This window comes from Trachemys scripta, chromosome 4, assembly GCF_013100865.1.
Source record: "Trachemys scripta elegans isolate TJP31775 chromosome 4, CAS_Tse_1.0, whole genome shotgun sequence".
NCBI classification, from domain to species: domain Eukaryota; kingdom Metazoa; phylum Chordata; order Testudines; family Emydidae; genus Trachemys; species Trachemys scripta.
The window spans coordinates 126,150,539-126,175,605 of NC_048301.1; the positions used below are offsets into that span (position 1 = coordinate 126,150,539).

The window sequence follows — 25,067 nt, forward strand, 5'->3', positions numbered from 1 at the left end:
CAAAACTTTATGGGAAAGGCTTCCAACCCTTTTTCTGTCAGTAAAATTCTACAACCTGTGCTAGACGGGAGGTCAGATTAGACGATCACTATGGGCCAGATTCTCACCTGATGTAAATCAGCGTCGCTCTGCTGAAGTCAGTGGAGCCGCACCGATCTATGACAGCTAAGGAATGTACCCTTTAAACCTGCAGGTGTCAAGTGATCTGGTGCACACCTCTGGTATTGCTTGAAGTCTTCAGGTTGCCAGAAATCAGATTGAAGGGATTAGGGGCTATGGCATGGAAACATCCCTAGTTTTGGTGACTGATCTGGTGATGGACTAAGACCAGATGTCCATGCCAACTGGCCAGCTGCCTTTCAGTCTGTTTCATCTCTTGGGTATTGTTAATTCGTCTGCGAACCCTTTTCGTCCCAGAGATTGGGACAGGATTGATGGGAATCCATATCAAATGACACTTCTTTGACTTGTATGAAATCATGCTTTTAAAAAAAATATCTAAAGTGTACATGTGCCTGGGAGATTCCCTTGACAATAGATTACTAGAAATAAAAAACAAACACGGCAGGAAGTGAAATTAACCAAACTATTCTCCACTATCCCAGCCACGAGCATGAAAAGTAAAATGGAACAAATAGTTGAAAGGGAGAGAGGCTATTAAAATACTTTCAGTCTGAATCATATGAAGGATGGAAGGTATTTTTGTTCATGGTGCACAGATAAATAGGTATAAAAGATTAATAATAGATGTTAGAAGCCTGTTATAGACATGAGTAATATATGTTCTAGATGGCTGGAAGCATGTCAGCAGATGGTGTTATAAGCAGGGCTGGTCGAAAGTTTTCTGTTGACACTGTTCTCCAGTGGAAAATTGGGTTTTTGATAAAGAGAGAGAGAGAGAGTGTGTGTGTGTATATAGATAGAGAGAGAGAGAGAGAGAGATGTCTGCTTTCTGCAGAAAATTCAACTTTGTATTTACAAAGAAAAACACAACTGCCTAGAAACTGAAATATTTTGATTTAGAAATGACACCACAGTTGTGCAACTCCCATGATGCACTGCCTTCTTTGTCCCTGAGGGAAGGCAGTAGTGCATCATGGGAGAGGCAGTTCAACTAGGGACCCCGGCCTATAGAGGAGAATGGGGGCATGAGACATTTGAACTACAAATCCCATGAGATGCTGTGGTGGCATTTCAGAATCAAAAAATTTTTTTCCAATGAAAAGTCAAAATTTTCCAGAGAGGAAAAACAAACAAACATTGTGATAAGCTCTAGTCATAAACCATGGTTATAAGTGACTTATTGAGCTGTTGAAATCTATAATAATTGATTAAAACATCTAGCAATCATTTATTAGACCTTCAGGAATGCATCATTAGTATAAAAAGTGTGATCCTAAAAGATGTTATTTGAATCATAGATAAAGCTATTTCTTTTAAGTTTTATATTCATAGTGCCCCTCTAAGTGCTTTGATCCATGTTACTTTGAGTTAAAGCGAGTTGAATTTTGTTGTATTACAAATTGATACATACCAGGGAAAAAACGCTGGCCTGGCAGGTGGATGGAGTAGATGCCACTTAATAGATATTTTTCTGTCTCTCATCTCAGATTTTATAAATTCCTAAACAAACAAGACTGGAAATCTTTCCCAAGCTCACATTTTGTCCTCAAACAGATCAGCTATTCACCTCTGTCTGTGGCTGGAGCTCAGAGCAATTAGGAGTGAATTGTCAGCGTCAACGCTTTCCAAGGTGCTCTGCAGCAAGGCGGTATTGTGCTGGGAGCTGGCATCAGCGGGAAATGGGGAGCCCTTACTGATCTCAGCACAGTGGGGTTTCTAAAGAACAGTAACAGAGAACTTGAAAACCAAAGCGACAGCTCCTCATGTTGATTGTGAGTGAGTGCTTGTGCTACCGCAACATTAACAAGTCTCTCTCAGTAATTTTTCCCATTATGGCAGTGCCTAGATGCTTCAAATTGAGATTGGGGTCCCATTTTGCTGGGCGCTGCAACCACACATAGTAAAGGGCAGTCCCTACCCCGGACACCTCCCAGTTGAAACAGTCACGGCAGATGAAGAATGGATTATTAAACCCGTTTTACAGATGGGGAACTGGGGCCCAAACTGATTACCTCACATGGCCAAGGTCACACGGAGTCTGTGTCAGAGCTGGGAACTGCACCCAGTTCTCCTTAATCCCCATTCAGTGCTTTAACCATTGGACCATCTGTTCTCTTCTTATACCCTTGAACAGCTTCCTATACAAACCACCACTTGCCAGCGGTACAACCAGCAGCAAACTATTCATTATAAGAGGCACATGCCAACTAAGGGTGAGTGAACTGGATTGGCTAAAATAAGATGCCTCTCCCCCCGCCAGCCGAACCCTCTTTTGAGCTTTAATATTCCCACCCCCTACGCTCTCAGCAGCCCTGAACTTTTGAGTTCCAGAGCTGGAAGCAATGAAAGCTGCAAGAGAGATAGCTCTGATGGGACTTCTGAGCCAGTGGGAAGTACCAACCTCAGCCCAAGAACCACCTATTTGGGCGATTCCCCGCCTGGTGTCATTCAAGGCTGGGATAATTCACCCATACTTTTGGGCACTGCCCTGAAACAAACCTTCTGAGCTTTGTACTAATAGAGGTCTGCTTAAGGCCATGCCGTCCGGGGCACAGAGAAGCCAGCTTGGTGACTTGCTCACGCCCGCTTGCATTGGCGTAGGACGCCATTAGGAGCATTTGACTTGGGTTGTAAATTCTTTGGGGCAGAGACTGTCCTTGTTACACAGTGCCTAGCGCAGTGAAGTCCTGGTACAAATAATACAAGGGAGCAATGGTAATAATAAAAGCAACCCAAAAGAGGATGAGGACCATCGGTGGGGGAAGGAGCAGAGAAGGATCAAGCCATAAAGGGCGAGGGGGGTGGATGGGTGAAAACCAGAAGAGCCACAGCCCTGAACATGGAGGTTCGCTAGGCTTGTGCAGGGAGGTCTTCCAGCACCCAAAGCTCCCCAGCACTTCACAGGCACTCGCAATACTAGGCATGAGTAATGTGACTACCCCCACCGGCCCGGGGGTCAGGTCCACTGAGAGGAATGCTGCTGCAGAGGACAGAAGACCTGGGTCCCATTCCTGGCTCTGCCGCTGACCTGCTGCGTGACCTCGGCCAAGTCACTTCTTCCCCTTTCTGTGCCTCTGTCTCCCCCCGTCGTATTCAGATTGTAAACTCTTTGGGGGTAGAGGCTGCTTCTCACTACAGCTATGTACAGCACCAAGCACAAGGAGGCTCTGATTTAGCCGGGGTCTTGAAGCACAACCGCAAGACACATGATAAAGAACAGTCTGGAGCTTGCAGGTGAGTCAAGGATTCCAGACTCCATTGGAGGCAATTCCCTTCAGTTTATCCCCCTCTGCCTCTTCCTCTCAGTTCAGTTAATAGGCAGCCGGCTGGGCTGAGCTCTTATCAGGGTTTGAGGCTACATAATGACTCTGGCTTCCCGTCTGAGGGAGTGATTGTATCAGGGTATGCCTGTGACACGGTGGAATTATGTCATGTCTGGAAGATGCGATGGGGGTGGGAGGTGAGGGGGGCGCTGACTGAAAAGCAGCGGTGCCCAGCAGCAGGAATGCGACCCCTGCCCCTTCCCCACTGGAGATGGTGCTCCCCTGGCCCTTCCCTGCAGCCCCCCCCATGAGGGTCTCTCCAGATCTAGACCAGAACCGTTGAATGGAAAAAGTGCCAAGAAGCACTGGAGCCTGAATAATGGAGGGCAGGTGCACAGTGAACCGCAGGCCCAAGGGGCCAACTTCAGGCCTGGGGTAAGTGGGTGAAAATTTACTGATTTCCCGGGGTTAAACCTGCATGCACCTGGAAGCTCAGGTTTTGGGCACTGTAGGCTTCTATGGGGACTCGACTTCCATGGCACGTAGAGATCACAGCCCCACTGCCCTGCCTGGGGAACCCTGTCTCGTCCTGGTGCCATGAATCCCAACAAACGGGGAGGGGAGGCTGAGCAGGACTCCATTGTGCAAGGCACTGTATGTATACAGTAAGAGACAGCCCCTCCGCCCCAAAGAACTTACAGTCTGAACAGGGCGGGAAAGAAGAAGGACTGGTAGCCTCACTTGACAGAGGGGACACTGAGGCAGAGAGAGATGAAGCGACTTGCACAAGGTCCCAGAGCCAGTCTGTGGCAGAGCTGCGAGCTGAAGCCAGGTCTCCAGAGCCCCACGCTGGTGCCTGACCCGTAAAACCATCCTCTCTCTCAGAACAAGCCCGACGTTTCACCCGCTTCTTTGCCAAGGTGAAAGACAGGCGGCAGCCAGCTCACACAGAACCTCATCCCCTCAGATGAGAATCGGTACCCTAGCAAGAGCCATGGTGGCGCTGGAGATTTTTACAGCTTGGCTGAGGCGTCTTTATTTGCAGCGAGACACCAGCCCCCGGGTTATCATTAACCTTATTTTCTATTTCTAGAGTCTAAATTTTTTCCCTTTTTAAAGAAAAAAAATTAAAATTAAAAAAAAAAAAATACCCTTCTTCTGGACCCAAGACGTACAGGTTTAGCTCGAGACCTAATTCCTGAGCCTTTTTGAGGGAGCTGCTCGCTCCTGCACGATGCTCTGGGAGGACTGAACAGCCCCTACCTGAGAGCGCAAACCCTAGCGAGAGGCCATTCACCTCCAACCTTCCCTGGAGTTTGAGGACACATGGGGGGAGGGGGGGAGGGAGGGGCGGAGATAAATGCTTAGAAAAAAGAAGGGTTTGATTTTGCAGCAGAACCAAGCACTTGGGGCTCCCGCTGATTTCATTAAGAACTACGGGTGCTCAATCCCCCTGGGGATCAGTTCGTCACTGCTCAAGATGCTACAGAGAGAGGCATTACAGGAAGCCCTAAGACAGACAGAGAGGTAAGTTAGGTGCTCGCACACTAGCTGCTCTGTAACCCCCTTCGGAAACCCCGCAATCTGCCACCCCAATCCCATAATCCTCCCCCTTTCCCCCCGGGGGGCACCCTGGCACACACCATCCAGCGGCCCACAAAACAGGTGTAGTTCAACAGAGTTCTGTCTTTATACAAGGCCAGACGATGAAAAGCCAACTCTGCCAGCTGCCCAGTTGAGCCCACCTCTCTGGCACATAGGGTGTTTGCCTGCATGATGGATGCAGGGGGGTGACACACGGCTGGGAAGTCCTGCAGGGCGGTTTTGCCCTGTAACACGGGCGAGCGGACACCTGGAAATGGGAAGTTCTCCATAAACCCGGGGGAACAAGGGGACATTTCCTCCTGTGAACCACTTACATCCTAGGGCTTCAGAGGGACCCCGTGGCTCACAGGCCTCTCGCTGTGAGGAGAATTGTGCCCATCCCGAGTCATGCTCCGACTGCTCAGGGAAACGTAACACCATCCTTCCACTCACTCCTGCCACCCCTGGCGCTGGTCTCAGACCGATGGACCTGTCTGTGTCATGGCTTTACATGGCGCCGTCAGGCAATGCAACAAGGTTGTGAGAATGCCACCAACGGTCACTCACGAGGCAATGGGACAACATTATCAGACAGCGATTCACTGGGGACGGAGCAACTCAGGGACAGCTCAAGGCCCTTCTCGGATGTACGGCTCAGCTAAAATCTGCAGCAAATCCCCGCTTCCCCCCCACAACCCCATATTCCAATGTCGAGAAGCCGCCAAAGTACCACCTCAATAGGCGGGAGTCAGAGGGAAAAGTACCTCTCCTGGATGCATACATAGCTGCCCTACGTAGCTGTGATCTAGAGCCAACCTCTAATGAAAGCCACCCTGGCAGCAGACCCTGCCATGTACTGCCAGTGCCCCGAGCGAGTTCTGCAGCTGATGGAGAGGAGGTGAAGAATGAAATCCCAGGCGGGGCTTTACCTTCCAGGTGGCGGTGTTCCTCCTGAAGTAGGCAAACATCCGCGTGAACCAGTTGTAGATTTCATTCAACGTTAGCTGCCTGTCTGGGGTCTCCAGGATAGCCTGGAATTCAGAGGGGGGGAGGGGGAGGAACCCAAACCAATTACTTATAAAGCATCAATCCCAAGAGCCTGTATCACTGATCGCGCCTGCCAACCATGATGGGCGAGCTGCAGAAGAGTCAGAGGTTCTGTCTGGATCACGAAGGGGCTCACCCATAGATGTCAAAGCACACAAGCCTTGCTATTCGGGTGCAGAGGGAGTGTCTTGCCCCGGGGCATGCAGCAGTTCAGTGGTGGTCTCCTGACTCCCAGCCCAGTGCCCTACCCACTGGACCGTGCTGCCAAAAGGTTGCATGCGCCGAACCAACTATCTAACGCCAGAGAAAGCTCAGCTAATCTTGCTGTCCAAAGAGGAGTTAAATGGAGTTACAGTGGCAGAAATCACCCTTCCAAACGAACCTTGTCTGTGTCAGGCATGGGCTTTTGAAGACCCCTCCCTCCCCCAGAGCCAAAGAGCGAACAATAGGAGTGCTCCGATTTGCATTTCTTCATAAGTATATTTGCATATGCAAATCAAAGGCTCACACATTTGATCCGTGGGGCCGGAGGGGTTGAGAGAGGCTGACGGAGTGGCACAGACTATACCCGACGCCCCAGCGCCTGTCCTTGGGTTTGCTCCATGGTGTGGCCAGACAGCACAGAGCCACTGGCAGGGATGCTGAGTCCCTCTATGCCCCGTCTCGCCTGGATTTTAAGGTGATGGCTGATGATCCTTGAGACTGGGGTTCCCCAATTATCCACAGAGCAAATATAGCACAGGTAAGGCCGGCCTCCCCTCCAACACTGCATCAGGACGGATCAACACTATGGATGAAGAGGGGATCTCCACCTTCATGGACCAGTTCTTGGGCCTCTCTGATGAGACTCACAGTAAAAGGGGACAACCAGTGTCCAGTGGTGTTGGTGAGGCAGATGCCCACCCACTGGGAACCCACTTCGCAGAGGCAGGACTTTAAATGCACTGTCATCATTTTTGTGAAATAAATATGACTATGGACAACTTACAGAACTGAAGTGCCTTTTCCCTGAGGATCTCCAAGTCAGCTGCACACAACCAGAGCAATGGAGCTACACCCGTTTACACCAGCTGAGGATTTGGCCCCTAAGGAATTAACTCTCTCCGTGCTTCCCTGTGGAGTTGTTATCCTGATTTGCTAACTAGGGCCCCGGAGATCACAAAGCGAGTCGGTGGCAGAGCTGGAGATGGAACCCGGAGTCTGGCCTCCAAGTTCTCAGCTCTAATCACAAACAGCCTACTGCGTCGGGACATAGCTGCCTTCACAGCCCCCTGGAGCCGGAGGGCGTTCCTCACCTGCCGGATGAGTGAGGCATACGTGAAGGGCGGCCGGACGTCTGTGTTTTTGTAAAACTCGTGATTCTGTGCAAGCTCTGGAGAGGGGGGAGAGAGAGAGAGAGAATATGAAGGAACCGAATCTAGTAACTCATACCACATGAGCATCAACGACCCACCCACCGCCGCTCTTACCTGAAGATATTGGGGGGCAGAATTTTTCGGGGTTTCTCCTGCGAATGGCCCCCATGGTCTGTAAGGTGGAGGAGCTGATGACGGATGGACCCTGCCGCAAGGGAGTGATGGGGGCGGTGGCGGAGGTGGGGGGATGAGGTAAGCCATCTGGAAAGGTATCTGAAGTGCTCTTGGAGAGGGTGGCGCTTGAGACCAGGTTCAGCTGCACAGACATGGGTGGAAGAAATTGAGAGCAGTTGGGAACGGACGTGGAGATGGTCTTAGGTAGGGAGAGTGATTCGGTTCCATGCTGTGAGACACGGGAGAGTGCACAGGGCCCTCTAACCCAGGGGGTTGGGCACTAAAGGAGGATCTCATGGATCAAACCAGCTGCAGGAAAACTCTGCTATCAACACATTACAGCTCCAAGTGGGCCTGACCCAGCTCCCATTGCAGTCACTGGAAAGGCCCCCGCGGGCTTCAGTGCAACTTGGATCCAGCCCCAAGCGTCTTAATCCCGAAGCACTTTGCAAGCCGACATACCAACTATACACAGGGACCACTTCATCCCCTGCCGAAATTCAGCCAGCTCTGGGATGAGACTGTGGGCAGCTGCTGAACAGGACAGGAAGTGAAGCATTATGCGCAGGAAGATAGCTCAGTGGTTTAAGCATTGGCCTACTAAACCCAGGGTTGAGGGTTCAATCCTTGAGGGGGATACTTAGGGATCTGGGGAAAAATCAGTACTTGGTCCTGCTAGTGAAGGCAGGGGGCTGGACTCGATGACCTTTCAGGGTCCCTTCCAGTTCTATGAGATCGGTATATCTCCATATAGTATTATTATTATTATTATTATTATTATAGAGTCCTGCCTCTCACTGAAACAGCAGGTGGAATTCAGGAGTAATTACCCCAACGTCGTCGGCGTCAAGCCCTTGGAGTTACAGCTCACCTTAGAGAGGGCACTGCTAGAACATCACACTGGGGCAACTCAGGAGGAAACCTGACACCTGAGTCATCAGGACTTACTCTCTGCAGCACACAGGGGTTCCTTAGGGGTGTCTGCCCCAGGTACTGCCCAGGCCCTTGTGAGAGCTGAGCTAGGAGCTGGCGAGGGATCAGGTACTGAGATTTTAAGGGCACTGCGTATGGTTTGCAGGGGATAGGTGCAATGATCCCGATTTCTGGCCTGGAATTTTGCTCAGTGAGCTCTTTACAGGGACAGGGGAGGAGGCACTGATGAGGATACATTTGCTCACGCCCCGAGCCAGGTTCACTACTGAACAGGAGCAGAAGGACCTGGGGATGCAGAGAAAAGCCATGAAGATACGGGGAGAGCAGGTGACCGACAGAGAGAGAGAGAGAAAGGCCACCCTTCCAATGAATAAACTCCTTCAGGAGGACGGGGTGATGGCACCAAGCAGGAGGGAGCAGGCTGGGGGGAGGCCAGCATTCCCCGGAGACTCCTTAACACAGAGGACGTCAGCACCTGGGCTTTTCATGAGCCATGTCCTGCTAAAGCATTGGATGTCTAGTAAGGGGAGCAACATGGACCAGAGCCAAGCCCAGACCTCTGGGGCGGAGATAACCAGAAGCGGATCACTTGGGGATCATTGCTACAAGGATGCCATAACCGGGCTTGAGACACTGAGTATGTTGGTGACCCTGCCCAGCTTGGATTGCCACTGAGGCCGTAACAGGGATATGGTCTGCACGGCTTGGCTCAAACCTCTGGGCAAAGCGAGAGAGGAAAATGGTGATAAGACATTGGGAATGGGCTTTGGAAGAGCTGGACAGGGATGGGCGGACAGATAGGACAGGGATGGAGGCACCGAGAAGGAGGAAACTTGAGGGGATGAGCGGCAGATGGGGAAGGCAGGCTGGTGCTTACAGGTTGACTGAAAGGCTTCGGCTCCGAAGGTCTCATATGGAGGTGGGCCATCATTGCCTGGAGACGCTCGCTTTCTTTCGCCAGCTGTGGGGTGAAGCAGGAGGGAAGAGGTTACTTGTTGCTGCAGGGTAACTCCCAGGGCTGTCTAGCACCCAGCTTCCCAGGGAGTGCTCACTGAAACGCGCTTCTCCTGCAAGCTTCCTTAAGCTCTTCTCTCATCCCTTGCTTGGCCCCCATGTGCCTGGCACTGTCTGGCCAACGTTCTCTGAGTGCCGCTATGTGACAGACCAGGGTTATTCTCTTCCGTCCCCGGGCCTTCCTTCCTCTCGCGTGGTGAGAGGCTGCCGGTGCTGTGGTCTAACCCCCCTGCTAGCATCTTCCCAGTAACATCGAACGTTCCTGAAAGCTGTGCACCTGTCCATGGGATTGCTTCTCTGGCCCGCTAAAAAGCTGCCTTTTCCTATTGGGGAGGAAGACCTGGACGTGTGCTGACGGCTGCTGGGGTGTCTGCCTGCCATGCCCACGCCTCTGGCTGTATGGGCATTGCTCTATGTGCTGGGATGAAAAATCTATTGCAAAACAGAATAATTCCATGCCTCTATAGATATATATCCATCCACACCACCCTTCTCCCATCTATCCACCATCCCCTCCCACCCCCCAATCTCCTTCCCGTCTCCCACTCCTCTGTTCTCTGGTGCCGTCTCTCTATGTTTCCCAGGTGGCTGTCACTCTGCTCTGTATTCATTCCTCCCTCCTCCATTGGAGGACCTGGTCCACTTCTCCCCATTCATCTTCTCGCTCTCTCCTTTCCATCATCAGCCTCTCCTGTCCACCCCCTCTGTTCCTTACCAGTGAGCCTGTATTTCCCCTGCCCACTGTCGGTGCATCAGATCCTACCTCTCTATACCCCCCCACCACACTCCTTCCCATTTTCCCTTACCTACCCACCCACCCACCCATCCGCCCACTTGTGCAACATTGCTTTAATTGTGTGTGTTTGTTTCTCAGAGTGCGGGGAAGGGTGAAATATTCGTTGTGGCACCAGGAGAGGTTTTGAGCTGTGGAGAGGCAATGGGACCTGACACCATCTCTCTTCGTGTCACCTTCCCTTTCCGCCTCATCCCCTCAAACTTTGGGCCCCGTTCTCAATCCAGGAGACACCCAAAGAGGCTGCCTCCCTCCTCCCACTGGCCCCTGCCCCTGCGGATGCGGCTCCTTCGCTGGGAGTGGAGCAGGAAGCCCGGCGAGGAAGGAGTTAAAAGCAGCCGCCGGAGTAGAGTTGGCTGGAAGTTTGAGCGGCTGCGACGCTCTCGCGCTGTCGTGGCTCTCATTAGAGCTGACAGATCTCCCCTCCTGATGCAGACACTCTCTCCACCGACACAGCGGGAGCTCCGCGCTGAAAACTTTATAATTGGTAGCTCTGGTGGCAGCTTCTCCTCTTCGCACACAGAGCTTTCTGCTATCCCTTCAGGTTCCCCCCTCCCACCCCTCTCTAAGTTCCAGTAATTGCTTTCAACCTCTTGCTTTAGTGAGCATTTGGGAACAGGATGGAATCACACGGTTTGACTCAGGCGGCTTTAGAATCTCAACTTCACTTTCCAACCAGTGCTCCTGGGAGTTTTTTTCTCTAATTTTTTTTTTTTTTTAAACGTCCACCCCTTTCCCTCCCTCGTCCCCTCCCCGCCATCAGCTTCATCCTACCTTGCTCTAACTCCTGCCAGAGGCTGCCAGCACTCTGCATTACACCAGCTGCTCCCCCCCCCGAGCACAGCCTCCTCTGCCACCTCCTCCCCCCACGCCCTAGCACACGTGTGATCTAGCAGCCAAGGCAACCTGGATAACAAGAGTACCCCCGGAGTCAGTCACACAAGCTCCAGGGCTGGTATTTCCCAGGAAAGGGCAGGCAGAGAAGTCCAGGGGAGGAACTGTAAATAAAAAGACAACGTGCGTGCACCCCCCCTCCCCGTGCAATGGATACACACGTGTCACACGGCACTACAGTTCCTACGCACGGTCACACCACCAGGCATCTTTGCATTCAGCACGTGCGCGAGAGATGTGGAGACAGTCGCCTATGTGCCGTTATGTCAGTCATTAAAATACTCAGCATGGGCAGTGCTCATAGATTATCTCCTCCTCTCACGCAGGCAGCACCACCCTGTCCCTTTACCCACGCTTGCCTGCGCTAGCAAGAGCCTTCTGCAGCGGCCGCTCTCAACAGCCACCCTGGCTCTCTCTTGCCTTGAATCTCTATCGCTTCGCAAACCTCAGCGGAAAGCCTACATTTCTTCTGAATTGCCCTCTTTTGTTAACTAATTACACGAAGCACTTCTGGGGGGGGGGAAAACAGCTCGTATGAAATGCACAGGACAAATCAAGGGCAAGATTTCCAAAAGCAGGGGCCTGACGGTGAGCTCCGAAGTCTGCATTTGGGCCCATAATACACGGCCTGATATTTGGAAGGGCTGAGCAACCATCAGCCCTCCTGGCTTCAGGAGGACTAGGATTTGGCTCTAGTGTTGGCTACGGTGCACGTCCCATGGGTTGCAACCATTACACAACATTCATGTACACAAAGTGCCATAGATAACACCACAAAAAACACACACAACACACTGGTTACCCTGTGCCAGTGTGAAACCCCCACATGCTATGGAAGCAAATGCACCGTACATGCGGCGTTCTGGCTGAAATTTTCAGAGGAGCCTGCAGAAATCAGGTGCCCATCTTCCACTGAATTTCCACTTGAAATACCCAGGCTCCATTTCTTACGTTGGTTACAACGGTAGTCTCTCTTTTTTGATCTAGTCATTCAATGTGTTGTTTCATATGTACATGAATGTGTGATCTACCATGGTTTGAGTGGTTGGTTGCCCACCACCCGCACTTGGGTTTGGGACAGGACCCCTTATCCTTAAGATAGATGGGTGACTGAATGGCAAAATGTGCACCTAATTTACAGGTGCAATTGGCAACTATTTTTCTGCCTATATAAGATTGCACATTGTTGTAGCTAAGGCCCAGGTGAGCAGATCTAGGAGGTCTGATAATAATTTGTCAAACATCTCGTTTCCTGGCTCTCTAAGTCACAACCCTAAATATTGAGACTGTCCCTATAAAATCAGGACATCTGGTCACCCTAGACCCAGCTATTCCCTCCCGATGGAGAGCAGCTTAATTCTGCCACTTATATGCAGGGCAAGTAAAGAGTTTGACTCCACACCACCCTTCAAGTCTCTTTGGTTTGCACCTACCTGTATTTCCAGCTGCTGCACCACTTGCATTTGAACTCGACACTGGGCCGTGCTTCGGTCATCAAGTGCGTGTTCCGTATTGAGGTGTCTAGACAGAGAAGAATGGATTTTAGATTGACAGTTCCCAGAGCCCACCATGAAACAGAGCGCCTCCTACCGGCCCATGTCCGCACCTACCTATGGCCTGCAAGCACCTCTTATCTCTATTACAGGAGCAATGGAGGCCCCAATCTGCTAGTTACATTACATGGCAGTCCCTGCCCTGATGAGTTCACAATTTAAACAGATAAGACAAAGCATGGGAGGGGAAACTGAGCCACAGAGCAGCAACGTGATTTGGCCAAGGGCACACAGCAGGTAACTGGCAGAGCCAAGAAGAGCAGGTCTTCTACCTCCCTACCCTCTGGACTACCCAGTCTCTCAGCCCCTTCCCCAACAGCACTTGGATTGCCTCAGCTGTAGTTTGCCACAGGGAGTCCATTGAAATACAAAACAAACAGCTGGTACCCGTGGAGGGTGAGCCTGCAAGCCAAGCCCCGGGGGAGGTGTGAGTATGGTACAACAGTTGGCTCCTTAAGCTCAGCTGGAAAATCCCATTTCCGGGATGTACCTGGTAAGACTGACTGCACCCAAGGAGCAGGTTTCCAGGCAGACACAGGCAGCATCATGGGGATTCATTTGCATCCCATGAGAGACTCCCCAAAGGCAGGAGGTGGCATTTATGAGGTGCTCCGCATCCTAGACTCTCAGTGCCTCACAAACATTCATGCATGAAACCTTTCAAACGCCCTCCCCCAGGCAGGTAAATATGATCAGCTCCATTTTACAGATGGGGAAACAGAGACCAAGGAGGGGATGGAGCCAGGTCAGCGGCAGAGCTGGGACTAGAACCCAGGGTCCCATACCTTACCCACAAGGCCCTCTCCTTCCTCTCTCTGCAATCAAAACAATAACCTCATGGCCACCTTCGGCAGCGGAGCCTTCTCCTTACAAAGTTAGGGCCTTGCTGGGACATGTGTACGGCCTCAAAATGGCCCGTGCTCGCTTTCACAGAAGAACATACGGCACCAGTCTTAGTCATGATTCCAGGTTGAGTGCTCCCTGCCAGCGAGGAACTCTGCTCGCTCAACCACATGGAGGTCCCAGGCATGAGCACGGACCGGGATGTCAGGACAGACAGAGAAATCCCCAGGTCTGGAACCCAGGGAGAATGGAGATAGCTCAGTGAGAGGTGCCGGGCTGTGGACTCTCGCTAGAATAGGGGGATGCCTTGCCCTTCCCTGCCTCTCAGACTAGTATCGCCCTCCAGCCAGGAATCAATCCTGCCCCACACAGCTCTGTGCTGTCTCCCCTCCAGGCCCCATCTCGCTAAACCACGGGCGCTCAAAGCATGGCCTTCTGAGCTTGACAATGCAGAACAAGTCCTGCCTCTCCCTGCAACCGCGGCACACGAGGAAAGCTCGCTCAGGGTGCTGGTGAGTGCTGAACGAGCGGGGATAATTCTCCGCCAGGGTGAATTCAAGGTGCAAGAAAACATTAGGGCTGCATTACGTTTTGATGTTTTAAATACACCTGCCCCGATGGTGCTGTCTAAAGCAGCCCTGGGTCTTGCAAATGGGGGAAACCCTCGTTTCAGACTCAGAGCAGGTGAGGGGATTTGGGAAAGAAACACAACGGGCGGATCCCCGTTAGTCCCGCTAACTAAACGAGCACAGAGCGTGAGCCTCCTGAGCCCTGTGCGGCGAGCGCTCCGCACTGTCAGCAGCCTGCCATCGGTGTCCCCTCTCCCCTTTTTCTGAGCTCTGCGGCCCCCTCTTTTCCCTTCACCTCGAGCCGTGCCGCTCGACAGATCCCCGCTATCAAACTTCTCCCTCTAATGTCAACCAGAGCCATGCAACAAAAAAGCAGAGAGCCTGTGTTCCTGGATGCTGCAGTGTCAGGAAACCAAGCTCCCTGGGCCAGGGGCAGCTGCTGCTGACAATATCCAAGCTAGAGTCCGCGTGTCCCATGCTCCCCAGTCACGCTATGCTGAACTCTCCCCATTTGTCCTCCTTTGATCTCTCTCTCCAGCCCCCCTGCTCAGTCAGTTCCATCCCTTACTCTTGCCCTTCCACCTGGTCTGGATCTTCCCTCTGCTCCCATCACACATGGTACAAACAGAGCGGGCTCCTTAGATGGTGTCAAGCCAGCCTAGCTCAACGGGCTTACTGGTACCAGCTGAGGAACTGGCCCACAGTCACCCGAGTGCCAACTCGCAGTGTAATTGTCCTGCTGCTGTAATGTGACTCAAGAGGGCAAGTGAGGGGAAAACCCTCCTCTCCAGTATCTGGGATTTTACTTTATATGGGGGATGTTTGGCATCTCCTTTATCGTTCCATGACTTTAAAAAGTCTCTTTAGGGGCAGGTCAATCAGATCAGAAATAAATAAGTCACCTGGCCTCACACTGATCTTCACCGAATTAGCATTTGACCCCCCTCCACACTGCTTTCCATCTAGAGCGGTGTGGCCCAATGGACAGGACACTACACCAAGTCTTGAGACATGGTTTCTATTCCCAGGTCTGCCACTGACTTGCTGCGTAACCTTGGGCAAATCCCTGCATCTCTCTGTGCACCAGTTTCTGTAAATCAGCGCAGTGATACTGACCTGTATTGTAAGAGCCAGAGATGAAAACGCTCCGTAAGAGCTAAATATTATTATTTAGAGTCCTCCAAAGCCTTTACAGACATGAATTAATTTAGTTTCCACTCTCCATCCACAGGAAGTAGGTATCAGGGAAACTGAGACACAGGGAGGGGAAGTAGCTGCTCGGGCTCACACAGGAGAGTCCACGGCAGCGCCAGGAATAGTTTTATAGGCTATAAAGCCAGAAGAGACCATTGGGATCAGCTAGTCTGATCTCCTGTATAACACAGGCCATACAACTTCCCTGAATTAACCCACGATTGAACTACAGCAGATGTTTTAGGAAAATAGCCAGTCTTGGTTTGGAAATTGCCAGTGATGGATTCTCCATCACAACCCCGGGTAAGTTATAAAAACGAAGTCAGGCTCCCAAGTGCTGTGTTCTAACCAGCAGGTGATTTTCCCTCAGAAGCCACCGTAAATCTCCTCAAGGATCGTATGTATGTGCAGCTAGCGGTATTTCATTTCTCTTGACTTCCGCACCATCCCTTCTGTTTGGAACTCCCCGCATGCTGTGCCAAGCAACTTCCCTGTCTTCAAAGCCATTTAAAACTCACTTCTTCCAGGAAGTCTTGCTACAATAATCCACCACGCGGGTTTGGATGGTTGAACCCTCTCCACTTTCCAAGATACACAGATTTGGAAAAGGTGGTTCAACTGGGGCTCTATGGGCCCATGTCACATTGTGGGCTAGATTTTCACATCAGTGAGGTGTGCAGACTCATGGCAAAATGCACGTCTAATTTACAGGTGTAATGACCAGACACACAAATCAGGTAATTGTATGTGCCAGTGACATTTGCGAGTGCAACCATAGTAACCATGCATGCAAATTAGTCGTGAATTGCGAGCACACAATGCATGCCTAACTTGTTAGAAAATCTGGCCCTGTACTGTCTATGTCTGATTTAGGTTGTACGCTCCTAGGTGTAAAGGCAATGCCTCTATCCATGATGGAACCAAACATACTACTGGGGTGCAAATGATGGTCATTTTGGTGACTCGGCTTCCAACCAAGACTGGGGACAAAATACAGAGATACCCTGGGAGAAGTTGTCCAGAAGGGATCTACCCATCAATCAGCAGCAGGAGGTACCAGGATTCTCACTGAAAAACCTGTTTATGGGAGATTTCCAGCCCTATCTTGCAAAAACAAGATGTTGGGGACAAGCTTCCAGACTTGCATCTGAACTAACCCGACACAATGTTTGAGTTTCTTTCGTCACTACTACCTATCTAGCTGGAGATGGACTAGGGGTCTTTACTCCTTGCTCCTCTGCATGGTGGGACTAAGACATGGGTACTTCTGTGAAGAATAAGCTGTCAAGAGTTTTGGCATTCTCTGCCGAAGGAGGAAAGTGTAAAAATGGGGCGGGGGTGGGGGTCTTATCTGGAAAGTGCTTTCATTCTTTCATCTCAGTGTAAGAAAGTTTCATTCTTCCTTCCTGTGCCCAGGGGTGGAGTTCCTCAAACTGCTCCAGCATGTATAAGAAGCCCAATAACTTGGTTAACTCTTTGCTAGAGGTGGGTACAAATTGGCCCTGTGGATTCAGATGCACCCAAAATTCAAGCTGGTTGAGACATTTCAAATTTAAAAACGGAGACGAATTTTTTACAAACATCTTGGCAAAAATTCTTCCCTCTCTTTCAACTGTCTCTACCCAAAACATTGGAGAAGCTCAGGATTCAGACTGGTACTTCACAGATGGTGCCCCGCTCTGCATGAGTCAAGCCAAAACCAGCGATCCAAACACTGCTGAGCTTCTGATCTAGTTTCAGTGCTAGTGGGTTGGGCCCATCCCTGCTTGCAATCCACTTGTGAGGTCAGTTAAGTATTAGACCCATTGTACAGATGGAAAAACTGAGGTGCAGAGGCGAAATCTTACCTAAGGTCAGGCATCAAGGCAGATGCAGAGAAGGGAATTGAACCCAGGAGTCCTGAGTCACCAAGCCCCTTGCTCTAACCACTAGGTGGCACCCCTTTCTGGCTCCTCTGCCTTCCTTACTTCATTAGCTGCAGCAAGGCTTCGTCTTGCAATAGCACAATGCCCCCTGTCCTCTCCTCCTGGCTCTTTCCTTTGAATAAAGATGCTTTCCCCTTCTTAACCCATCTCCCCACATGCTCAGCAGTCACTCTTCCCTACCCCCCGACTGAGCCTGCCTTGGTATTCACTGCAGCTGGCACCTGTTCCACCCTCCGGTACTCCCTCCCTGAACAAAGTGGGGAGGCAGACAGGCACATGGCTGCCGAGATCAGCTGACGTGCTGTTTGTAAAACAAAAGTCTTTCAGACACAAATAGACATACACACGCACAGTGCATCTCTGCCCCAACTCCCACAACATTCCCTTCAGTGCAGAGAGGGGGAAAGGAAAAAAAAAAAAGGAAAGAAAACCCGTCAGTTTCTTCTGATGTCTTTGCTAAAAATCCCGGCTACAAAGAGATCTAATTGCAAATGAACTAATTAAGTAAACCTCTGACGAAGCGTGAAAACAATTTGTTTGACCCTGACGCTAGCGGAGGGCTCTTAGACAGCGGAGTTAATCAGTCAGTGACAGAGCCCACAAGCGGTGTCAGCAGGCTGCCGCGCTGCCATCTGTTTCTTTCTCTTCTCTCTTGCGCGCGCTCTCTCTCTCTTCCCCGCTTACAGAGGGTGAACTGCTAACTTTCCTCGTTTGTCTTCTCTTGCCCTCCTCCCACCCACGTCCTGTGATTTCTCTAGGTCTCTTACAGTCTCTTCTCCTCTAGCATACCCTCCCCCCCATCCCTCTCACATGCCCCTGAATGTACAGACTAACCTCCTTGTTATGAGATGGGGTGGGCCCCCAATTTGGCTATTACCCTTGAATCTACAGTCCACCCACTGGCTGAATTGAAGAGTTTCCAACTCCAAGACAGGGAGTGCTAGCACCCCCCGGTACAGATGGGGAACTTGGGCACAGAGACACGAAGGCCCAGAGTTTCCAAAAAGTGACGAGTGATTTTGGGGGCTCAGAGACACCCCCCCTCTCAAAGGGGCCTGACTTTCAGGCAGTGCTGAGTCCTCTGGAAATCAAACCCCTGCAAGGTGCTAAATTGGGTGCGCAAAAAAATCACTAGCCACTTGTGGAAAGGTCCATTTTTTAAGGTCACACCTGTAGCCTCTGAAGAGACAATGAGTTCCGCCTAACCCCGGAAAGTTGGAAGTCATGGCTTTTCTGACCTACCTCTACTGCCCTCAGCCCAGGGTGCAGGTACAAGGACCACCCCCTCCCGCTTCTGCCCAAAGCAGTACTGAAGTGCAGGGTGCTAGCGACGGGTAGGGTCTGGATGGCCCCTGAGCGCAGGGCAACTTGCAAACCACCACACTGGCTGCACAACCTGGGGGAGCCAGGAATGAAACAACAGCCCCAGAGAGACACAGTAGGGGAGCGACCTACTTGACAAACTGTCCCAAGTCCTCACAGAGGGTTTCGCATCCAGGCCACTTGCATTCTCCATGTCCGTACAGAGGGTGGGAGCCGGGGTTCTCTTCATGAGAAGAGCTGCTGAGAAAGAGAGAGAGAGAGAGTGTGAGATGGAGGAGAAGGAACTAACAGTTACACTGGGGATCTTACACATGACAGGCTGGCTACTGCAGTTCCAAAGAAGCTTCTAGACCAGGACCACCCCAAGATATTAACACATCTCCTCACACCTTTCAACCAAGGCTCTCAAATGCATCAGTCAAGCCTTATGAGGCTGGTGAACATGATTACAGCTCATTTTCCAGACGGGTAAGCTGAGACGCAGAGAGGTTAAGCGACTTGCCTACGTAGCTACAGAGCCCAGCTCCCTCAATTCCTAGTCCACTGGACTATGTTGGCCCCACTCCCAATAACAAACAATGGATCCATTAGTCATCTAGCCTTTTCTTAGACCTACAGGGCAAAATAAAAGGCTGGCCCAGCTCGGTTCTACCTGTCCCTCCTTGGCGTGAGCATGGCGCTCTGTCCATTGGAGAGAGAGTGGTGGGAAATGGGAGGCGAGACCTTGGCGGCCGAAAACGAGGTAGAGTTTGAAGTGTTGGTGGTCAGGTCGAGGCCCTCTTGCTTGATGCTGTCTTCTACAGGCTGGGTAGCGGTGACCTCTTTCCAGAGCTGCTGCAGGTCCGAGGGACACACAGCTACATGCCGGACGGGGTCCAGGGAGAGAGGAGGAAAACACACGCATGGAGACAAGGGTGAAGATATGGACCAGAGAACCACCGCTGCCCAACAGTAACCTGCGCTGAGAAGAACCCAGCGAAGGGCAGCTTTTAGTTTAATCGAAGGGGGGTGAAGAACACCAGCTTGACAGCCTTGAAGGCCTGAGCGCTATCTAGCCATGGTAGCAACAGCAGCAACAGCTTCTCTCTTGCTGCCTCGACTACTGCCACAGAAAATTCAGTGGGTCTGGTTTGCAGGCATGCGAGGGAACCTTTCTTTCAGGCTTTGCTACATGAGGCAGCCAAACTCCCCCACAAAGTTTTGTTTCGAGCGTCGGGGTCCAATGAACCCACTGCTCAGTGGAAACGGCCCAGTTTCACCTGGCGTTCTGTCCCGCCTGCCGGAGCCACACACTTTCAACAGGCAGCTGTAAACGGTCATTTGGCCCTGGCCCCAGGCTTGCTTCAAAAGGATCACGAAGCTTTCGGAATGAGCTGGAAGGAGTTTTCAGTGCATGACCCAAACCTGGGAGAGTCCTGAGTGAAATCTGGGGGAAATCATGCCTTGCTCTGGCCTCTGCCCTTCACCCACATGGGCCACCCCTCCACAGACAAACAGGGCATTCATTCTCCAGGCATAAGAACTCTGCCTTCTGGGCACGCATCCCTCGTTCCCAGCGTCTGCCTGTACCACCAACTCCACACAGGAACCTCTATCAGCCAGGGCATTAAACAACAGGAACCATATACGCAAACTCAGGGCCTGGTCCTGTTCCCACTGATGTTAAAGGCAAAACTCCCATCGCCTCCTTCATTGGCAGCAGGATTGGGCCCTGAACTTACAGAATATACCTCAACTGCTCCTATGCAATTTTACGGCTATTGATTCTATGAATCACTGTTACTGCTCCTGTATAGCCCATGATTGTGCTGGAGAGAGACTGACTCAACCAGGCCTAAAGTGCACCGAAAACCACCCAGTTGCTACTAAAAGCCTAAGAGCTCGGAGGCTGCGTTTGTAGCTGCTACACATGGGTAACGCCCACCAGGCCGACTGGAGCGGAGGGCTCGGGCTTTAAAGGACAGAACAAGAGCGAGGAGGTTTGCCACGCGCTTTACCTTGTGGAAGGGTCTGCAGGGGAACGGTGCCTTGTCCCGGCTGAAGGCTGACCAGCCCTTGTCGCTGAAGGTTTAACAAGTGCTGCTGCTGCAGCTGTTGCATCTGCAGTAGCTGCTGTTGGAACGCCAGCTGTTTATTCCCTAATGGCTGCTAGGAGACAAAAGGAAAAAAAAAATCAAAACACTATTTTCGACACTGCAACCGAGGCCTTGCAGGGAATAAGGGCCCCGCTGAGCAGCACGGAGTGCCGGATCCCGGCATCAGCCCTACGCCTGGTCAGCACAGACCTTTGTCCTAAATCGCTGGTCCTCGGTAGCCAGTCAGCATGTAGCCAAGACAGAGTCTTTGATCTATCGGAAGAGGAGGAGAAGGAAGAGAGGAAAAAAAAAAAAAAAAGAGGGAGGAGAGAGAGTGTGTGCTTGCTTAGAGAACGGAGCGCTCCAGCTCCATCTGTTCGATGAGTATTTCCAACGCCTGTGCATTGGGATCACACAGGGGGATAAAAAACACTACCGCTGCTTTGCACTGCTATTCGGTGGCTGGCCGAGGCTCTCCACACACCTTAGAAACATTAGCCCGTTGAGCTTCCTGCAAAGAAGGCAAAGTTATCATTAACCCTATATTACAACCACGGTTACTAAGCGTGTTTCCCAGGGCTAGAAAGAGGCCAAGGTGGGTAAATAACATCCCCATTTTACAGAGAAATAATTATTTTTACCAAATAATTAGCTATTTAAGCATCACAAGCCTGCTGTCAGGTAGTTGTTGGACAATTTGTACAGAACCTGGCACAATGGGGCCCCCTTCTTGGCTGGTGCCTACGCACTGCTGTAAAAGATAACGTATAAGAACTTGGCTTCTAGGAAATGTCCACTTAATCTCCTGGGGCAAACAGTTGGCTTAGGGCCTGTAACAGGACCGTTTGTATTCCTTGCTAAACTGATTTCTCCCCGCTCCTCTTTGAGTATTTACGGTTGTAACTCTGGATAGCCTTGCTGTTCATACAAGTGTTTAACCTCTTCTTGAATCTTGCTCAGCTCACGGGCCTCCAGGCTAACTTGTGGCAATGAGTTCCACAGGCTCTGTGTGTAATTGTATTCCCTGTGCTCAATTTTTGAAGGTGCCACCTCACAGTTGCATCAAACGTTCCCATGTTCTTGACTGATGAGACGGGGGAAGTGGAGGTTCCTGATCTCCCTTCTCTATCCCATCTGTTAATACTGTATGCTATTATTTGTATTGCAGCAGTGCCTAGACGCCCCAGTCCTGGCCAAGGATCCCATGGTGCTAGGTACTGCACAGATACAAAACAAAGGCAAGGTTCAGCTGTGCTGTAGGGTGGGCAAGCACACGCTTTATACCTGCTGTTCAGGTTGCAGTGTTCCAAGCCCCTAATCACGTGCAATGCCAGTCTTTGGTCCCCCCACCCCTTTAATTTTACACCCCGGAGAAGGAACCCAGGCCCCCCAATTCCCAGCCCGCAGATGCAGAGACAAACACAGAAAGGTAAAGCAGCTGCCTGGAAGACCCAGACTGTACTGCTCAGATAAGACACCCACCTATCAGCTGACTAACTCAGTGGTTCTCAACCTATTACCATTGTAGGCCACAAAGGCAGCTCTCTGTGTTTACATGGGCTGCATCCACACAACATATATACTACCCGTATGGCCCTGAGGATGTCACATGGGCTGCAGTGGTGTGCTGGTTGAGAACCACGGCTCTAACTGGTATAACCCTGCTAGGCTGGGGCCATCTCTGGGGAGGTGACAAGAAAGTAACTAGAGGGGGAGAAGTAACAGGGGAGGAGGGAAAGGGCAGCCGCTGATCTGTGGCAGGGTGGGAGAGAGGGAGTCTGTCTGTACCTGCCCACTCACATCACAGCCATGGGCTTTGCCATAACCCTTCGAATTCTGGATTCCTTGGACCTGTTGTCAGAACACAGGCGGGCCAATGTCAGGTGTTAAGTAGGCTTTGCCTCTCTGAGGGCAGAGAAAGTTGGGAAACTTCCAGTTGCTGCTCCAGAAATCTTCTCTCACCTCAGATACACATTAACCCAAGACAGGGAGCTCCTGGAGAAGTAAAAATCCACAAGCTCTGGTCTTCACTGCACAGTTCACTCGAGCACTGCCCCTAACCTGAGTCCACACACAGATACCTTGCAATCCTCTCCCCCCTCCCCCCCCCCAAGTTGGCGGCCCGAGGAAAAAGCTTTTTACAGTCGATGTTCTCACTTAGGTTGTAAGCTCTTCGGGGGCTTCGACCGCCTTTGTTCTGTGTTTGTAGGCGCCTAGCGCAATGGTGCCCCAGTCCATGGCTATGGCTCCTACGCGCCGAGGTAATACTGATAATAAATTATAATTATAATAAGGTTGGGTGAGGATTCACAGCTTAGAGCCATTGTGAAACAGTCATCCGGCCCTGCCTTATACTGAGCATGAAGAACTGATCCAAACTGAACCTCTGCCCACGAAACCTGAACTAAACCCTGAGCTTCTAACCAGGAGCTGAGACACGTGGTAAATCTTGGGAGGAAAGACTCTTCCTGGAAAATTCCCAGGTAGGTGCAAGAGGTTTGGATCATTTTGGACACGACTGAGATAAACCCGGAAGCTTCTGACTGCAAGCAGGAGGGCGGTTAAACAGCATAGCTGGGAACCAGAAGCCCTGGACTCGGTCACCAGTACTCACTGTCTCTCACTGGTCAAGTCACTCACTTTGCCGTGCCTCAGTTTCTCCATCTACAACTGGGATAAGGATGTTGACTCACCTCAGTGCTGGGCTGAGGGTTAATCATTAGCATCTGCAAAGCAAGGTGAGCTTTTGGGTTTCCTTGAAGAATAGTAGGGTATTTAGATCTTTGGTTCTCAATCACTGAGTCAGAGACGGACGAGACCCCGTCTTGCACATCTCCTGGCCAGGATGGTTCCCGAAGGAGAAATCAACAGGGCTTTATCCCCCAAGTCTCGGGGCTTCCCTGCGCTTGGTGACAAAGGCACAGACTATAGTGATCTCCTTTTGGAGAAAAAACCCTTCATTTTCTTCATTTCGGGGGGAGGGATAGCTCAGTAGTTTGAGCATTGGCCTGCTAAACCCAGGGTTGTGAGTTCAATCCTTGAGGGGGCCACTTGGGGATCTGGGGCAAAATCAGTACTTGGTCCTGCTAGTGAAGGCAGGGGGCTGGACTCAATGACCTTTCAAGGTCCCTTCCAGTTCTAGGAGATGGGATATCTCCATTATTATTTTTTTTATTTTTATTATTTAACTCTTGGGTGCCTGGGAGACAGCGCACACTAAGGTAGCTCGCGTACTTCAAGGCAAGGCCAGGAATGCTGGGGGTGAGACAGACTCCTAGCCAGGAGACCAGGGAAGACTATCTTCACAGCACTTTGGTGGGGAAAAGATACGAGGAGAGCGGATCCCCGAAAGCCCCAAAAGAGGCAGAAGTTGCGCTCAGTGGTTGCCAGACAGTCATTCGCGTTGGGAAGAGTTTTACGGGGGTGTGAGACGCACACACACAGACCTGGAGGGGAGGGTGGGGAGCCCAGCCCTTGCCTTTGTTACCAACGGCAGCCAGAGTTTACTTTCTCCCTTCCCCATGGGCCTTTCGGCAAGCACAGGTTCCTGCCTGTTACATCAGGCCACCTGAACACTGCCTCATTCACTCAACTTCCAGGCTGTAAAACAGAAGGAAATTGGGAGCGGATTAAGTCATTAGGATCCCCGGGGCAAATCACTTTCACCTCATAACTCAATAGGGCTCTTTATCTTTTCCATCTACCTGCTCCAGAGTCCTAGGAACCCAGGCTGGGGCAGCAGCAGCTGTGGCACCATCTCCCACGGGCCTCCGGCATGTATATGGGCAAGAAACTCAACACTCAAAATCAGCAGGGCGAGACCACCTCTCCGCAGCACCTGTCAGCAGGGGATCTCAAAGTACTTCCGACTCTACAGCCCTGTGTGGGGCACTGGAGGATCGCACCCATTTTACAGACGGCCACACAGAGAAGAGACTTGCCCGAGATCAGGGGTACGAGCTGGGAACAGAACCCAGGAGTCCTGCCTCCCAGTCTCCTGCTCTAAAAACCACAGCTGCACTGAATAAATACTAACCTTTGCCCTTTGGGAGGGGAGGTGTCATGGCCATTTTTAGGCCAGTCACACTCAGTTCCAGGTTCGAATTTAACCATCAAACTGCTGAGCTTGGGGTGTGTGTGTGTGTGCGCGTGTGTGTAAAGTCACATCAGCTTTGTCTGGCTTCAATGTTATTCAAAATTAATAATCCCATGGGGGCTTTGGCTGGTGCTTGGGCCACATGTGCCCCAAAACGCTTCATGAGTCTTGGATGGTTTTATCACTCGATGTTTGTTTGTGCCCTCTGAAGCACCTGGCATCGGCCATTTTTGGAAGACAGGATACTGGGCTGGATGGACCATTGGTCTGACCCAGTACGGCCGTTCTTATGTAGGGTTTCTAATAGCC

General features: G+C 51.2%; 1 protein-coding gene across 7 annotated transcripts in view; it reads right to left on the reverse strand.

Moving 5' to 3' along the window:
* Positions 1-25,067, reverse strand: part of FOXP4 (forkhead box P4) — a 144,333-nt gene that overhangs the window by 21,801 nt on the left and 97,465 nt on the right. For 4 of the 7 annotated variants that reach the window (XR_004645366.1, XM_034767355.1, XM_034767352.1 and 1 more), the window contains 8 exons: positions 20,585-20,735; positions 19,240-19,444; positions 18,720-18,827; positions 12,614-12,701; positions 9,357-9,440; positions 7,487-7,688; positions 7,313-7,389; positions 5,900-6,001 (listed from right to left, as the gene is read on the reverse strand). Coding sequence is in view for 6 of the 7 variants with exons in the window: in XM_034767355.1 (XP_034623246.1) it covers positions 5,900-6,001; positions 7,313-7,389; positions 7,487-7,688; positions 9,357-9,440; positions 12,614-12,701; positions 18,720-18,827; positions 19,240-19,444; positions 20,585-20,735 (1,017 nt within the window). In the remaining variant the exon portion in view is untranslated. The remainder of the gene's footprint in view (positions 1-5,899; positions 6,002-7,312; positions 7,390-7,486; positions 7,689-9,356; positions 9,441-12,613; positions 12,702-18,719; positions 18,828-19,239; positions 19,445-20,584; positions 20,736-25,067) is intronic. The other 3 variants (XM_034767356.1, XM_034767354.1, XM_034767353.1) reach the window with 3 other exon arrangements.